Source organism: Sceloporus undulatus, chromosome 5, assembly GCF_019175285.1.
Source record: "Sceloporus undulatus isolate JIND9_A2432 ecotype Alabama chromosome 5, SceUnd_v1.1, whole genome shotgun sequence".
Classification (NCBI taxonomy): Eukaryota; Metazoa; Chordata; class Lepidosauria; order Squamata; family Phrynosomatidae; genus Sceloporus; species Sceloporus undulatus.
In genome coordinates this window covers 28931673-28950603 of record NC_056526.1, presented here as the reverse complement: position 1 = coordinate 28950603, position 18931 = coordinate 28931673, and the positions used below count along the sequence as shown (strand labels likewise).

General features: G+C 41.2%; 1 protein-coding gene across 1 annotated transcript in view; it reads left to right on the top strand.

Moving 5' to 3' along the window:
- Window positions 1-18931, top strand: part of ALDH1L2 (aldehyde dehydrogenase 1 family member L2) — a 45609-nt gene that overhangs the window by 3802 nt on the left and 22876 nt on the right. Inside the window, exons 2-6 of the mRNA XM_042466667.1 lie at window positions 8209-8353; window positions 9219-9453; window positions 12899-13064; window positions 15236-15337; window positions 18436-18525. Of these exons, the coding sequence (XP_042322601.1) occupies window positions 8209-8353; window positions 9219-9453; window positions 12899-13064; window positions 15236-15337; window positions 18436-18525 (738 nt within the window). The remainder of the gene's footprint in view (window positions 1-8208; window positions 8354-9218; window positions 9454-12898; window positions 13065-15235; window positions 15338-18435; window positions 18526-18931) is intronic.

The window sequence follows — 18931 nt, the reverse complement described above, 5'->3', positions numbered from 1 at the left end:
CTCCTTTCTGGCTCATTGCTATGGAATTCTGGGAGTTAGAGTATGTTCTGGGGTCCAGATATCAAGGCTTGTCTCCTTTCTGGCTCATTGCTATGGAATTCTGGGAGTTAGAGTATGTTCTGGGGTCCAGATATCAAGGCTTGGCTCTTTTCTGGCTCATGGCTATAGGACGCATCCTACATTTCAGACTTCTGCCTAGAAGGAATTTCAAAAGTCCTCATTTTTTGTAAGAAGCAGATGTCCTCCTTTTATAGGATGTGTCCTATGTTTCAACCTTCTGGCCTGGATGAATGTAAAAATGTTTTCCATTTTTGGTAGGACGACACACGTCCTCCTTTATCCAGGATACGGCACACATTTCAGCCCAGGAGCAATGTCAAAACATCCTCCATTTTATCAGGGTGTCCAGACATCATCCTTTATCCAGGACATGTCCTACATTTCTGCCCAGGAGGAATTTCAAACATCCTGCTTTGCCAGCCTTTCCTTGAGGCTGAGAGTGTGTGACTTCCTTGCCTAGTGGGTCTTCTTGGTTTGTTCAGAATTTGCCTTTGACAGCCTTTCCTTGAGGCTGAGAGTGTGTGACTTACTTGCCTAGTGGGTTGTCTTGGTTTGTTCAGAGAGTCTGCCTTTGGTGACTTGGGTGTGTGTGAGTGTGTGCCTTCAAGAGGTTTTCTTGGGAGGTTTGTTCAGAGAGGGTTTGACTTTGCCATCCTCTGAGGCTGAGAGAATGTGACTTGCCCAATGGTTTTTGGGGATTTGCCTTCACCTTCCTTTAAGGCTGAGAGAGTGTGACAAGTGCTGTGATGTCCCTTATGCGCCGCACAATTTGGACATGATGCATAAGCCATGTCATCGACACGTACCCCATGTAAGATATTTAGCCTTCTCTGTTGGAGAGAATCAGATTTTCATTGAATCCTGGTCTCCAAAGTCATAGAATCGTAGAGTTGGAAGAGACTGCAAGGGCCACCCAGTCCAACTCCTTTATTCTGCCATGCAGGAACTCTCAATCAAAACATCCCCATTGACAGATGGCCATCCAGCCTCTGCTTAAAGACCTCCAAAGAAGGAGACTCTGCTGCACTCCGAGGAAGGAGTGTGTTCCACTGTTGAACAGCCCTTACTCTCAGGAAGTTCCTCCTAGTCTAACACACAAAGCTATCTCCCAACCTCCTATCCAGGAAGAATGTCAAAATGTTCTCCATTTTGAGCATGACTGAAAACATGAATTTATATTGTTTTTTATTAATGTTTTTGGCTTTTAGTTGGCGTGTTCTCCATTTTTTAACATCCTACAATTTGTCCTACATTTTGTCGTGCATCATGTCCTACATTTTCCCTACATTTTGTGTCTTGGGGGGCTCTTAGCATCTCAAAATGGTGGCACTTAGTCTGGACCCCCCCCCCCTTCCCAAAATCCTGGCTACGTCCCTGTTTGCAGGCTGGCCTTTCCCCTTCTGGCCATGTGGCAATTGGAAGATTTTCAAAGCCCAGGAAATTTAAAATCCATTTGCATCTCAACAGGGTCTCTTCCCTTGCAATCCAGCATGACTCAAATACTCAGAGCATGCATACTCAGAGGTAGTTTTGCCAGTTCTTTCCTCTGAAATGTAGCATACAACAACCTACTCTTCAACTGCAGTCGCCCATCCAAGGACTAACATCTCGGCACCATGGAATCATCTTGCATCTGACCAGCATTGTCTAGGCTGGTATTGTTTTTTTTAAGGATTCCCAAGAGTCTGCTTTAGAGCCAGCATAGCATAGTGTTTTGAGCATTGGCCACTGGAGACCAGGTTTTGATTCCCAGCTCGGCCATAGAACCCACTGGGTGACCTTGGGCAAGTCCCATGTTCTCAGCCTCAGAGGAAGGCAATGGCAAACCTCCTCTGAACAAATCTTGCCAAGAAAACCCAATAATAAGCTCATCTTAGGGTCACCATAAGTTGGAAATGACTTGAAGGCACACAGTAAATACACAGAAGCCTGCCTCAGTGTGGGATAGTTATGGTTTGCATACTTTCCATGTAGTGCTGTGTGCAAGTAGACAGGCAGATGCAAAAAAAAAAACAACAAAAAAAACCTTCCCTAGACCAGACTTTCATTGTGCAATCACCCACACCTCCATTACCAGAGTTTTGTAGGATGTGTCTATTCCAGACAACATCATCTTCCACTTGTACCTTTCTATGTTTCCCGCCACCCATGGTAGATGGGGAGTTTTATTTCAGTGAAGCAGTGAATTTGTGCTGAGTTCTAGCCTGACCCCCTTTTTTATTTTTTTATTTTTTATAAACTTTATTATTAAAACAGTACAATACACACACACACACACACACACACTATTACATTTATTCCTTAACTATAAATTCCCATCAAAACAGGATTAGATCAAAATAGGAATAGACTGACCTTTAAAGGTGCAGGCTGAACCTATTTGGGGGAAAGAGTTTCAGCACCTTGGAAAGTTCCTTAAAATCTCAGAATAAAACCCAAATTTGCCACTTCATTGACATGGAAGCCACAATTGGTCTCTTGTTGTTCTTGTTGTTGTGTGTGTCTTCAATTCATTTCAGACATGTTGACCCTATCACAGGGTTTTATTGGCAAGATTTGTTCAGAGGAGGTTTGCCATTGCCATCCCTTGTGGCTAAGAGCAAGAGACTTGCCCAAAGTCACCCAATGGGTTTCATGGCTGAGCAAAGATTCAAACTCTAGTTTCCAGAGTCATAGTCCAACACTCAAACCACTACGCCATTCTGGCTATCTACCTACCACTTATTCCAAATCTCTCCTTCCTTCCTTCCTTCCTTCCTTCCTTCCTTCCTTCCTTTTTAAAAAAATTCACTCATTCAGAACACATGGAATAGTTGTACAATGTCTTTTGAGACTGTACAGAGTGTCTTCTGAATGGTAATGATATAGGAATCATGCCTCTGGAAGTACTTTCTTGATTTTAATGGCCATTGTTAATCTTAAGAGGGAAAGTTATTAACCCCATTTTTAATCAATAGTTAGTTAAACTTTAACCCTTTTCTAATAACTTTCCCATCTCTTCACAGAAGTTGTTTTGACATAAGGGAAGTTGCATTTTATGCACTTTCTTTCTTTCTTTCTTAATTGGGATACTTTTCCTGATGTACATGCACTTAAATTTTTATTATCCTATTTTTCACCTGGAGAGAGCCAGCATGGCCTAGTAGTTTGAGCATTAGACTGCAGCTCTGGAGACAAGGCTTCAGATCCCTGTTTGGGCATAGAAACTCATTGGGTGACCTTGGGCAAGTCACACTCTCTCAACTTTAAAAGAAGACAAAGGCACAAACCCTCTCTAAACAAATCTTTCAAGAAAACCCTGTGATAGGTTGGCCTTAAGGTCGACGTAAGTCAGAAACAACTTGAAAATACACAGTAACAACAAATTATTCACCTAAGAAGACCAGTATCCAGTTTTTACACAGTTGTTCTGTGTCATCTTCAGAACAATCCTGTGTAATGTGCTAGACTGGAAGAGAAAATGATAGGACAGCTTCCCAGCTGATAGAATCATAGAATCATAGAGTTGGAAGAAACCACAAGGGCCATCCAGTCCAGCCCCCTGCCATGCAGGAACCAAAGCATCCCCGACAGATGACCATCCAGACCTCCAAATGTATGACTTGAATCCAAATCTTAAAGGATCTAGATCATAGAATCAAAGAGTTGGAAGAGACCGAAAGGGCCATCCAGTCCAACCCCCTGCCATGCAGGAATTCACAATAAAGCATCCCCAACAGGCAGCCATCTAGCCACTGTTTAAAAACCTCCAGAGAAGGAGATTCCACCACTCTTCGAGGGAGTGTTTTCCACTGTTGAACAGCTCTTACTGCCAGGAAGTTCCTCCTAATGTTGAGGTGGAATCATTTTTCCTGTAGCTTGCATCCATTGTTCCATGTCATATTCTATGGAACAGCAGAAAACAAGCTTGCTCCATCCTCAATAATACCTCTTCAAATATTTTAAAAGGGCTGTCATATCACCTCTTAACCTTCTCTTCTCCAGGCTAAACATACCTTGTTCCCTAAGTCTCTCCTTATAGGGCATGGTTTTCAGACTCTGCCATTTTGGTTACCCTCCTCTGGACACCTGTGGCATAACATTGAGATGTACAAATGTTACACCATATTTCCTTTGTTACTGATAGAATGTGAGTGAAAGAACATTGTAGATATGGATTGATTATTATGACTTAGCTATAAGCAAGACAGGCCCACAATGTCTGTTTCCTCTGTTTCTTAAAATTGTTGAATTATAGTGTTGGAAAAGGCCTCATGGGCCTTCAACCCCTGGCTCAATGTGGGATCTCCACTTAAAGCATCCCTATCAGTTAGCTGTCCAGCCTCATTTTGATAAAGAGATACCACCACCACTGTAGGTAATTGATTCCATTGCTAAATCCCTTTTATTGTCAATCTTCTGTTGTTCAATTGAAATCTACTCTCCTGTAATGTAAAACCATTATGCCTGACCCTATCCTCAGAAGCAACATAGAACAGGCTTGCCCCCCTCTTCTCTGTGAAAGCCCTTGAGGTATTTAAAAAGTTCAAGCGTGTCACCCCTCAGTCTTCTTAAATTTCACCAAGCTGGACATACCCAGCTTCTTCAATCTTTCCTCATATGTATTGTTTTCCATACCTCTTATCATCCTTGTTGTCCTTCTCTGAATCTGCTCCAGTTTGTCTATCTTGTTCATAAAACGAGGCATCCAGAATTGAATGCAGTACTCCAGATGAGGCCTGATCAGTGCAGAATATAATGGGATTATTACTTCCTGTTTTTAGAGTTTTAAAACATCTTTAGCATCTGAGTACTCCCACAGGAGAACAAATCAAGTGACAAAAGCCCTCATTGTGCCACTAGACTGTCATGACAGGCAGAGAACTGGCTACTGATCCTGAAAAGTCTATATACAAACAAGGCTGATATGCATACCTGCCCTACTTTGCGGTTATTGTGGTCAGGTTCCCTCTTTAGTGCAGAGGTGCAGTGCTGGATTACAAATCCCCTATGATGACTGTGGGATCTTGGGAGATATAGTTGATACTGTATGTGCAATTTATAGCTGTTTTTGTAGCCTTCATCCAGACTACTCTCTTTTCTGGGAAGTCCATGTGGCCCCCAGAGGATCCTGAAGCAAAAAAGAGGCCCTGGGACCTCCTGCAGTTGTCCGTTCCTGCTTAAATGCCTAATATTTATTTATATATTTATATATTTTCCCCTTCAATTTGAATCTGAGCAGAAAGGCATTCCAAATCCTGGCAGCAAAATCCACAGGTTTCTGTCAGCTAGCTGTTGTATGTCGATGTAGTATGCTGTGTTTGACAACAATGCCTGGTGTGTTGTCAGTAGCCTGGATGAAAACAAAAATCTATACCAAGGGATTGAGATCATAAAAAGTCTTAATCTGAGCTCCTTGGATTGCATAAGCAGTGCTAAATATGAGAAGGAATGACTGACGACAGCACATTGCACACAGCTGGGGAAGGGCCTGGTTGGGGTTTAGAGTGTTGCTGCAGGTTTCACAGCTCACAAAGAAAACACTCCATAGAAACTGAAAACCATCAAGGCAGAGCCTGGGGAAATTATTTTACTTTATGTTTGCAAAGCTTGGAAAAGTTACTTTTTGGACTACAGCTCCTAGGGCTCATTCCTACTTACATTAAAACTGGTTTGTGATTCGCCTTTGGTCTGTGTCATTGAATTGGTTCCAAAAGGTCCATAGTTCTCACCATGAAAGCAGATCTTTTCATTACATAATCGCTTCTTCTTTTTTTTGGCATGATTGTCATTCCCACTAGTTTGTGCCGCTTCCGAATGCATATCAATCATCTGCTTGTCATCGGTGATGCAAGGAGGGAGGTAGAAAGGGAGCAAAGAGGGCTGGGAGAACCAGGCACACACCCCCTCCCAAATGGATGGATGTCCAGGAAAAAATATATATGGAGGACATCCCCAAATCAATGCATGCCTCTTGGTCATGTTCAAAATGGAGGACATTCCAAGGAATAGATATGGAAGACATTCCCAAATCAAGGCCCAAAACACGGTTAGGAATGTCAGTGCACGCCTCTTGGTCATGCTCAAAATGGAGGACCTTCCAGAGGGATATATATATATATATATATATATATATGGAGGACGTCCCCAGATCAAAGACCAAAATACTGCTAGGAATGTCAATACAGAGCTTCTCTAAGTGATGCTCAGAATGGAGGACATTCAGGGAGGCCATAACACATGGACGGGGAGGGGGCAGGTGGTGCCCTGCCAGCCTCGAGGACTTGGAGGGCATGAGGGTTTGAGGTGATGCTGTCTCAGCTTCAAAGGACTTGGAGGACATGGGGGGGGGGCTTGAAGTGGTGCTCCCATAGAGGATTCTCCCATAGGATGCATGGATCCATGGGTGTCAAGGAGGACTCTCCCATCACCATCCTCTGTGGCTGAGAGAGTGTGACTAGCCCAAGGTCATCCACTAGTTTATATGGTTGATTTGGGATTCAAACACTAGTCTCCAGAGTCCTAGTCCAACATTCAAACTGCTGCACCACACTGCCTGGGAAGGATCACCCTCTCTTTTTCAAACCAGTACCCTGGGCTCTACTCAAAAGTAAAGGCTGGGAAGCCAAGGAGGAGGAGGGAAGAATCGCTCCCTCTTTTTCACCGTGGGAGCCTAGACTCTACGGGAAAATAAAGGCTGGGAAGACAAGAAGGGGAGAGAATTATTCCCCCCCCCCCAGGAGCCCCCCAGCAGCCCTGAGTGAGTCAAGCACACCATTTCTCCTTTGAGCAGCCTGGCTTGGAAACTATATATTTTTTAAAAATGAAAAATAACAGAATATGTGATCCATTGTTTTTACAACTACTTACCTCACTGTGCTGCAGTTGGCTCAGTTGCCTGGCATGTTGCCCAAGTAATTGCAAGTAGTTGCAAATACACTGTATCATATATTATTTCAGTTTTTTAAATAAAAAGAAAATAAATGATCATGAGCCCATAGGTCATACCAGAAGCACAAAGGCAGCGCTGGGGGGGGGGGTGGAGGAAAATGGCTGATTTTCCAAAAATGGAGGAGGGATGGTAAACACTCCTCTGCCAACCCCGTCTGCCATAGTCCCTCCACTCCAGAATGATGTGATTCAGATCCTTCCCACTTGTTGAATACACTTTGGAATTGATTCTTTTCAAAAGAACTGGCAAAAAGCTAGTGTCAGGAAAAAGCGCATTTTTTGCGTTTGCCTCACTTCATCATGATTGAAGCCGATCTCAGTAGGACAGAAATCGGTTTCAAGTGGGAACGAGGCAATAAGCTGATCAGCAATTTGCTTTAAATCATAGTGGGAATGAGCTCCTAGAATCCCCATTGACTAAGCTTGCTTTGAGGTGTTGGGACATGTAGTAAAAAAAGTGAATTGTTCAAGATTTATTCCAGTGGTTGTACACTGCAGCCAGAACTGCAAGCTGGAAAGCTCTCCTGGGACCACCATCGTAGGTAAGATTTAGGAGGTGTAATACTCATGTACAAACATGTCCATCAAATTCATTGGTAACAGCGCTGCTTAAAAGGAAAGAGAAATTGATTATCAGATCATTTCTTTTCATCTCTGTTAGTGAATGTCTCATGTACTATTGAACAAATTAAATCTTATATAAAAAACACAACCTACTTGTCCTTATCATGTTTGGCCCTTGGCTTTTTACACTTACACTCTCACACACATATACTCCTATGTCACAAAAGGATTTTTTATCCATTTATATTTTGTATTTAATGACCTTTCTTGGTGAATTCAGTAAGTATATTTCTAGGCTTTTAATGTACTGTCCCAGTGTTAAGCTTTTAAATAATGTATTGCCAGAGTGTTAAACAAATCTGAAATCTGATTTAACAAAGGGTGATAGACAATTATTGCACGTACATGTTCCTTGTGCTATATGGATATTATTTCAGAAGTGGGAGGGAAATCTTATACCACAAAGAGTGATTAAGAATTTCTCTTTCATGATGTAAAATCAGATTGGTCAGGAGCTTACCATAATATGTGATGCACTCTGCATTTTTAAAAGAAAAAGCTTAGGTGCATTCAGTGAATGTAGCTGAGCACACATTCTGTCTATATGTCTAGCCCTGCATTTTTTCTGAACTGTTTTTTTTGTTCTGGTGACAGGTTTACTACCAAAATAAACTAAAGCTAGCTTTAATAGGCCAGAGTCTTTTTGGACAAGAAGTCTACCGGCATTTACAAAAAGAAGGTCACAAAGTTGTGGGAGTCTTCACAATCCCGGACAAAAATGGAAAGGCTGATCCTTTGGGTAAGTACCAATGTTCTACACAGGCATGAGAGTTATATACCTTATCCCAGTTGTTGGTGAGCTGCAGTTGCCAGCAGAATTTGCTAGCACAGTCAATGGTGAAGAATGCTGGAAACTGCAGTCCAACAACATCTGGAAGGTTTCATAATTCCAACTCCAGCTCTACAGTAGCTACAACATTTATAATGAAACAGGGGTGGAAGTCCTCTCGGTCTCTAACTCTGATCACTTTTGCCATTGATTAGGGATGATGGAGTTTGCAGTCCAGTATTACAGATTTACCCTGTGTATGTGTGGTCCCTCCCATGTACTAAGATGAAATGATATGTTACACTTCATTGTTATTTTTTTGTTGTGGGGGGAGACACAATACACATATATTAATAATTATACATACATTATTAAGCTTTATACTGAATAGGTATAAATGTTTTATGTGCATGTATGCTTTGTATTAATCTGCAAATAAAATCTATAAGAAATAATGTAGTAAACTAGATAGGGTAACATACATACACACACAAAACAGAAGTCTTTATGCACATGCAGAGCAATCTAAAAATCAACCCTCGGGATTTCAGAAAAGTTATTCCCTCAAAATCTGTTATTCACAACTGAGAGTAACTTGGAAGCAGAAAGTGAACTTATGGGTATGTAAGTGCAGATCCTCTCACACACTCCATAAGTTCCCCTTTCATTGATTAATTGTTGTGACTAAAACAACATTGATACACTCAGTAACTAAAGTAAGTTAAAGTAACATCACAAGAGTTCTTGATTTGTTCTTAATTTTTAATATAACTGTTGCATTTCAGTTTTATCAATCTGCCATATTTTCAAGCATCTGATTTTCCTTATTTCCTAGCATCCGCTGCAGAAAAGGATGGAACACCTGTGTTTAAGTTTCCAAGGTGGAGAGTTAAGGGCCAGCCTGTTCCAGAAGTCATTGATGCCTATAAATCAGTTGGCGCTGAGCTGAATGTCCTTCCATTCTGTTCACAGTTCATTCCCATGAATGTTATTGACAACCCAAAGCATGGCTCTATTATTTACCATCCATCCATTCTTCCCCGCCACAGAGGAGCATCTGCCATTAATTGGTATGTAAGATTAATAAAACCTTAGTTTCACATCCATTTACCATGTCAGGTTGAAAATGTGGGAGGGATTCTTGTATTCCTTGTGAAGTTGAAGGCTTTCATGGCTGGCATCCATAGGTTTTTTGTTTGTTTGTTTGTTTTGTTTTCTAGAGGTATTAATCTTTTAATATTCCCTGTATACATGGCAAAAGTGCATTAATACTTGGAGTAAGTTTTCACTTTTAGAGGCATTCCATAGTGGGAAAAGTCAACATTACAATGCATTTCAAACAACAGAGCTTTCAGTTTAGTAATACCAGTGGTATTTATCAAAATTTAACAACCTACGATTAGGCATGTGATTCAGTAATGCAGTCTCTGTGTGGCAACAGCTCCTTTATTTACTCATAAGAACCTAAGGCTATGTAAACCACTTTAAAAGGCAAAATTAAAAATTCACCTCCTACTGGCAAATTTCAAGACAACGGCAAATAAAAAATATTTGTCTTATTACTAGATTGTATTATGAATAACTCTCCCACTCACTTTTCAAGCACCTTGCCATTAAAAGATTAGAAAATATGAAAGACATTCAGGGATCCAGAATACAGAGATCAGATACTGTTTTTCTTTCAAACCCCACTCCAAACACAAGATAAAATCCAACTTTGGTGTATAACTGAAAGTGTAAACAAAGAAAGAGCAGTACTTTTAGCCCTGGCACAATTACACAATAGGTGTACAGTTATGTAACCTGCCATTAAACTAACACCAAAGATAATCAAATCATAAAACAGAATTTCAGATAAGCACGTAATTATCTTAGACTTTGTATTGCAGTATGTATGACTTCAGTAACCTACAAAAATATCAGTTCCCTGTACTGAATGCCCTGCAATATAAATATGAAAGGCTACACAGGCCAAGGAGTTTCAAAGGCAGTTTTAAAAAAAGGCATCCATAATTTTTTGTGGGTTTTTCAGGCTATGTGACCGTGTTCCAGATGTTTCACCTGCATCTGTGGCTGGCATCTTCAGCCACATAGCCCAAAAAACCCTACAAAAAACTTGTATTCCTTGTTTTTCCATGCAAGAGCAAATAGCCTCCATAGTCTTCTTTGCACTTTGGGAGAAAACAAATGTTTCCACTTCTCAAGAGGTATGTACACTTAAAATCTTTTGAGGAATTCAGCTTTATAGAAGTAAATGTTTTTTTTTTCTGTACAAAATCAGTGTTTTCCCCCGTGAAACACATTGTTTCTTGTACAGAAGATAGGTTGTTTGCATCAAAATGTGGATACTGCTCAGATGTGGATTTATTTCTGTGCAGAATAGAGATTTCTCAAAGCATGCAGTGCAGTGCAATGGGTTAGTTTTGTCTGATGGGAAAACCTCAGAGGGGTGTATAGGTAGAGCCTGGGATAGTTACTATTAGGTATGACAACTTTTAGAAGTCTCTAACCAGCAGGAATTCTGGCTGGGGGATTCTGGAAGTTGCATCCAAGAGAGCAACTTTCACAGGCTCTGTCCTTGTGAGCAGCAAGGCAGTATTTTATCAGCACTCAGAAAGCATCCTTGCTTTCAGATTCAGAAAAAACAAGCAGTGTCCATTAGGCAGTCAAGGGTCTAAAAATCCAGCATGTCATCAGTTAGTCCAAGGGAACAGAAACATGAACGCCAGGAGAAAGTAGACAAATTGTTTCCAGCACCCAGCATCAGCCAAAGCTCTGAAAAAAGTGGTGGCCTGCTGATTATAATCAGGTTTGTTTTTCCACCGCTTGGCAAAGAGCCTCATTGAGCTGTTCTGCTCTTCATTCAATACAACTCATCCATGGATTTGGTGAGCTTGTTGTTTCCCCTGGTGTATCCTCAGCAGGGACGTAGCCAAGGGGGGGTTCTTGGGGGTCCGGACCCCCCCTTCCATTAGAAAAATGAATGGTGTGTGCTGCTGTGCCGCCACACCCAAGCCCCATTATAATGGTGGCACTTAGTCTGGACCCCCCCCCCTTCCTAAAATCCTAGCTACGTCCCTGTCCTCAGCATCCTCTGCCAAGTCAGCTGCAGGTGGGTCTTGGTCCTGCTTCTTCTCAAGCTGAGGCTGCTCTTCTGTCGAGAATGCTGAGAGCTTTAGGGCTGAAGGGAGGGTATGAATACTATCAATAAATGAGTTTCTTCCGTCTCAGCTTCCAAGTGTGAATCCTGGCCCTTAATGGGGTTCATGACAGTAAGCCTATGGGGTGCAGAAAAGGTTATTCCCTCACTGTTCTCCCAGTGTCTATATGCTGCCTGCTCCAACAAATGCCCCAATACCACTGGCAATACAGCTTTTACTGAGTAGAGTGGCACATAGGTACCTGTAATGTCTACTAACTGCCTGCCAATGGGGTGGCTGGGTCTGTCAGAGCCATTTTCCAATTGTGCTGTCTGTAATGCATTTGGAGAAGGCAACCAGGTAAGACAGTACCACTGCAATATCATCTCAGTCAATGGAGAGATGACCTGTCGTGAGTCTCAAGACCAGTGGCCTCCTCTAGCTACCAAACAGCAGGGCTAGTTTAGAAGGAATCATGTCTCCATGAATTTGGTGGATCTTGGCCTGCTTCCGGAGAAGTTTTTAACTGTGCAATTGCCTTGCTTCTTTCACAGAAGTTTATGGGAAATTCAGGCAATGCTATCTTCCATTTGAAACCCTTCCATTGTTTCTAGCCATTTTTTCTGTCTCTTTTTCTTTCCATTTTAAAAAAATCAGATGAGGAAGAAAGGTAAGAATAACATCTTCCTCTGGAAGCACGCAATATTACTTCCAGGTAAGCCTACAATCCTAGGGTGAATAGTCCACCAGATATCATTGCTGAAGCAATTTAAATGATCATTTAATAAATGAACTGAAATTTATCAGTACATTTGCAACTTAGATTTCTTTGAACCCTAACTGTGGGATGTGTAGGCTTCCAGATACTCCTGGACTGGAACTCCCAACAGGTCTAGTTAGCAAACTCATTGGTGAGGGATCATGAGACATGTGATCCAACAACATGTAGATGGACATAGATCTCAGTGGACAACAATGGGGGAACCACCTGTGTTTTCAGTGGGCCACACTGTTACATGTTCTGGCCACCATTTCAGGTGAACTGGAATCTTTTTTGTTTTGGGGCTGGGTGGGGTTCTAGGGCTGTGAGAAGCAAAGCACCCTACAACTGATTCAGGTTACTTTTAGCCAGTTTTAAGGCTAAAATGGCCTGAAATGTAACACTTTTAAAAATATCAGGTGGGTCAGGGCTTCATGGGTTGTGCTTTCCCCATCATCACCATAAATTTGCAGCCCTGTTATATTCTAGTCTATTCCAAAATTTCCTGAGCTATCTATTTGTTTTAGAGTTCCGGATACCAAGAAATAGTGGTACAGTATTATGTCCGTATGAATAAATGTTGGTCTCTGTCATATCCCTTTTATTAATTTCCAGGACTTTAATTCATGGAGATAAAAAGGCTGGGTTTACAGTTTTCTGGGCAGATGATGGTCTGGACACAGGGCCCATTCTTCTGCAGAGGGAATGTAATGTTGGCCCAAATGATACCGTTGATGATCTGTATAATCGGTTCCTTTTCCCAGAGGGAATAAAGGCTATGGTAAGACCTGTGTGCTGACGGTGGGTTTCTACAGATTGTAGTCCAACACAACTGTTGGGAAGCAGGTTGGAAGAAGCTAGTCGAGGCAAGTGGTGGAAAAATGACACTTCAAAACCACATTGAATAATTTCAGTCAAGGGAAGAATAATGCAGCAAGTTGTAAGTAATAACGGCAGGGTACAGACCGCCAGAAAGAGGCGGCCGGGGCCACCTCTCTTTTCCATGTAACTGTGCCACAACATCCAAATTGTGCTGCGGGGCTACGCAGAAACAAAAGGATGGCTAAAAAGTGGCTCCTTTTAGTGCTGCCACAAACTGCCTGTCTCAAAGGCGCGCGGCAGTGACGTCACAGCTGTGCGCGCCATGTATATGGCCCCGCACAGCTGTGATGTCCTGGCGACGTCCTAGGGTTGTGGGACGTCTGGAAACGGCACCCCGAGGCAACCCTAGCACGTTGCCAGGACGTGCTAAAGGGCCCGTATGTACAGGGCCAATAATACTTAATATTTATTTAGAGGGTTTTTTTTCAGTGTTCAGAGCTTTTCACATATATTGCTTCAGTAATTTTCCCAACAGTACTATAAAGTAGGATGATGTTACTATTTTTCTGTAAGTTATAGAACTGAGACTGTTCAGGAAACTATTGGAATATTTGTTGTTGTTGTTAACTGCCTTTGAGTCAATCTCAACCCATGGTGACCCTGTGGGTGAGACATCTCCAAGACTTCCTGTCCTCCACTATTCTTCTTAGTTCCTGTAAATTCATACATGTGACCTCCTCAATAGAGCCCACCCATCTAGCATGTGGTCCTCCTCTCTATTTCCTTGCATCTTTCCTACCATTATTGTCTTTTCCAATGAATTGTTCCCTCTCATAGTGTGGCTGAAGTAGGATCAATTTAATCATCTTGGCTTCCAGAGAGATTTCAGGCTTGATTTGCTCTAGGACCCATCTGTTTGTCTTTTTGGCTGATTATGCTATCCTCAGTACCCAGTATACCACATCTCAAATACATTAACTGTTTTCTTAATTGTTCAGCACTCACATCCGTACATGGCAATAGTGAATATAATGGCTTGTATGATTCTAACTTTTATGCTTTGTATATCACAAATAAATTTAAACTGGGCTGAATTTGAGGTTACATCCTTCCTAGTTGATGACATGTACTGATATAAATACATGGTTACAGATACAACTGCACAATAGAGCTGGGAAATGTTACTTTTGGACCAATCCACCAGTGAGCATGATCACTTTTCCAAACTCTGCTTGACAACTTTATTGATCCCAGGGATACTGTATATTCATGCATTCCCAATTGAATGGTGATGATGATGGTGGTAGTGATAATGATATTTATTTCTATCCCACCTTTTCCCCGATTGGAACTCAGTGAAGATAACATTTTAAAAATGGTTAAAAACCCACAAGATACAAAAGTTAAAACACAATTAAATAATCAGTAAAAAATTAAAAAAAGATTAAAATATATATAATTAAAATACACCCACCCACATCCACTAGCTCAACCCATTGCATTGTGTAAGATGAGCCTCATATAATCATTCATCAAATGCCTGTTGGAATAGAAAAGTCTTCACTTGCCTGTGAAAAGAATGTAGGAAAGGTGGCAGTCTAACGTCTCTGGGAATGGAGTTCCAGAGCCTGGGGGGCAGCGACTGAGAAGGCTCTCTCCCATGTTGCCACCAGAGGTTCCTCTGAACTGGTGGAACACAGAAAAGGACAGATTTCTCGTAGTAGATCTCAGTGCATAGTCTGGTTTGTAAAGGAGAATATAGTCCATCAAATAACCTGGACCTGAGCCATGTAGGGTGTTAAAGGTCATAACCACTACTTTGAATAGTGCCCGGAGCCAGTAGAGCTGTTGCAACAAAGAAATTGTATGCTTCCCATAACCAGCATCTGTTAGTAATCTGACTGCAGCACTTAGGACCAGCTGAAATTTCCAAACATTCTTCAAAGACAGCACCATGTAGAGTGCATTACTGTAATCCAACCAGGATATAACTAAGGCATGTATCACTGTAGCCAGATCTGATGGTGAATATGAATTAGTTCTTTTAGTAGTTATAAATATTGTAGAAGCCAGGATTCTTAGATTTCTACAACAATCACAACTGGTTGGTTGTTTAATTTTTCTCCTTAGGTAGAAGCTGTACAGCTCATTGCTGATGGCAAAGCTCCTCGTATCACTCAGTCTGAAGAAGGGGCAACTTATGAGGGCATCCAGAAAAAAGAAAATGCAGAGGTATTGTAGGCAACAGTGTGTCTGTGTGTTTTTGTGGTCATTTGCTCGATGTTAATCCAGCAGCATATTAATCTATCAATAATCTGTTGGGAGTGCTTTGAATGTGTGTTCCTACAGAGCAGAAGGTTGGGCTGGATGACTCTTGTGGTCTCTTCCAACTCTATGATTCTATGACTGTTGAGTTTATTGTGACTTTATAGGTTTATTGTGACCATTTCAGGAACAGATGTCATAAAAACAGAACTTGGCAAAGTTACTTTTTAGACTAAATTCTCCAGAATCCCAATTCTGCTAGTTGAAGGGTTTTGCAAATTGTAGTTCAAAAGTAACTTTTCTAAGGTCTGCCTAACATACTTCACCCTTTAACGCAGAAGTTGAATGAATTCCAAGGAAATGTGATATGCTTCCACAGAAGCCATTTATAATTAGAAACTTAATGACCTGTATGGCATTTCTAGTATGGGATCATTTTATGTGGAACAGCTGTTCTTTCCTTAGGCTCAGCCTACGGAAATATAAATAAATTATCCATTTAAATTAGATGTTCTATAGAACATTGGGTGGGTGGGAAAAAACCTTTCAGCATATTATTAATATAAAGATCGTGGTTCGATTGCTGAGAAAATGTTGTTGTTATGTGTCTTCAAGTTTTTCATGATTTATGATGACTCTTTGATGTTTTTTTCTGGGGCTGAGAGAATGTGATTCACCCAAGATCACCCAGTGGGTTTGCCTGGCCAAGTGGGGAAATGATCTCTGGTTTCCAGAGTCATGGTCAACATTTAAACCACTACAATGTACTGGCTCTGGGAAAATAATAGGAATATGTTAAAGTCAAATTGTTAAAGGCCATCACCAACTGTTGAAGCCAGGTTGGTTCCTTAGGGCAGGGGTGGAGAAACTGCAGCATTTAGGCAACATATGGCCCCCACCATGGATGCACCCCTCATTTCCTAGGGCACCCACAAAGCTCTTAGATGTCCTGCAGTGTATTGAGGAGGTTAAAAAGATTATGAGCTATAGTTTTCTAAGTACCAAAGTCCCAAATAAAATTAATCAGGACAAAACAATATCCAATGTATTAGTTACAATCTTGCAAGCAGCAATATCCAATGTATTAGTTACAATCTTGCAAGAAATTGTGTCCTAGGCAAGTAGGCACACCCCAAACTTCACACAACAAGTTTTTAATCCCTTTCCCTGGAAGCATTTTTCCTTCCCCTGTGACTTTTATTGGCTGAAGTCATCAAAGTGTATAGCTAATCACTAACGCTTAAAATGAATATATTATATCTGCCCCTGTTTATATGTTTCCACCAAACCCCACTTTTCTTTTTATAAACCTCCTTTTAGGGTATACTTTTGACATAGTTTTCAGCAAAGGTGAAACCTATGCAATTGACTGAAACTTGAACTGTGATTTCAAGTCAAAATCTCATTATTGACTGTTCATTCTCCTTAACATGTTTGTATTATCTATCTTTTAGCTGGTTAGCTACATTTGCCCCAAAAACTTCTTCTGCCAGCTGTAGAGCTTCTTTCTGCCAAAAGATCTCTGCAAAGTTTGTGTGGAATTCAAAAGATAACCACCTTTTCATCCAGTGGCCCCAAAAGTCCAAAAACCCATTTACAGGAAGTGTGTGTGTGTATGTGTGGTGTGTATTTTAAAAACCATGTCTGCCTTTCTAATTCAGAGGCCCATCTAAACTCTTTATTCTCATTTCTACTAACTTATTTGTGTGTTGAATCCAAATATTAACCATTTCTTTCAAGATCATCCCAAGTGCCACAAAAACTGATCAAATTATAGTGGCTTTGCTTTAGGTGTAAACAAACCATGACTTGCTGTTAACATGCAAATGTGGCTAGGCAAAATCATTTTTTTGAGCTTGGACAACACAGCAAGCTGTAACAGCCAAAATCCACGAAATGATAACACCTTTATTAGCCAACCAAAATGCACAAAATACATTTTACACACTTTCAAAGCTCCACTGGCTTCTTCATCACGGAAAGATGTTAAAAATCATATAGGAGGGAAAAAATCATCCAGGGGGAGAAATGTAAGTTCCATTAGCAAGACAAAAAGAGATGCTTCTCTGGGGAGGGCCAAGGTTTTTTTCTCCTGTATGATTTTTAACATCTTTGCCTGATGAGGCAAAGCCAGTAGAGCTTTGAAAGCTTGCAACATGTATTTTATTCCTCTTGGTTAACCAATAAAAGTATCACTGGTGGGATACAGACCGCCCAAAAGGGTGGTCTGCCGGCGCTCTAGTTTGCTGCACAAGGGAGCCGCAGCGGACAAACCGCGCAGCTCCCTCACGCAGCAAAAAGAACCTGCAAAAAGCGGGTTCTTTTTGCGGTGCCTTTGTGATGCCGCAAGGCACCAATGGCGCACTTGTGGCATCATAAAAGTGCTGACACATGCGGATGCTAGGCGTCCATCACATCAAAAAGGCGGCGCCCGTATGTACAGGGCAATGCCATTTGGACACCCTCGTCATTTGCGAGGGGCATCTGAAAGTGCCGCCCCTCGCAAGTGACGATGGTGCCCCATAGGGCTCATCTATCAAGCACCACTGTTTTGTGAACTGAATGTTATTGTACTTTGCTACATGGCCGACAGGGCTACCCCAGATAAGATAGCAAACTGTGGTTAATCTAAAACATAAACAAAAGCTTCCAAAGTTTCTTCTTCACGGCCAGGCTAACTGGACAGGGAGAATATGTGAACCTTGGTGGAAGCTAGACTTATTTTCATAACACTAAACTGTGGCTTTGCATTTTGTATCAACTAATCTGTGAAGTACTTAAGTGCATTTTTGGCCTTTCTGCAATATTATTCTCTGAAATGAAAGTTACATTGTTAGGAATTAAGAAGTCAAGATACTTGCTTTGATTTTAAAATGTTTTCTGAAACTGAACTGCTCCTAGTTTTTGACCAACAGTCAAGTCATATGTCTCTGCATCAGATTAATATGGATATTATTGTCACCTCCCTTGCTATGGCCTGATTAACACATTTCTGAAGGAGTTTGACAGAATGAAATCACATATGTAAGTAGGAACAATTCAGCTTCTATTTCATTGGTTCCTAGATTCCCTGGGATCAACCTGCAGCTGCTTTGCATAACTGGATCCGAGGACATGATAAAGTACCTGGAGCCTGGGCAATAATTGATGGCCAGGTAAGCACTGTAAATTACAAGCATCTTCTTTTTCTTCCTTGATAACAATATTAATACAGATAAATGTTTGATCAAATATAAGGTTCAGAACAGTACAGGTAAATTGATGAAAAAATGAGGAATACTTTTGCAGTACTTCCAGTGGTGGCTGGTGGCTCCCATGTCCATACACTTCTAGGGCAGTTCAGTAATTTGGTCCGTTGCTTTAAACTTATCACTCAAATCTGAAGTGGATTGACTGTTTTAATGAAAAGGGGTCCAGAAGCTGCCATGAGACCAAAAATGCCAATACAGTAGTGTGAATTTCTCTCTTGACTCAAATATTGCCTGAAAAACATTGATCACGGTAGACAATCTCTAATGGACCAGAGGTCAATTTTTCATACCTGAAGCTCACTATGGGCTA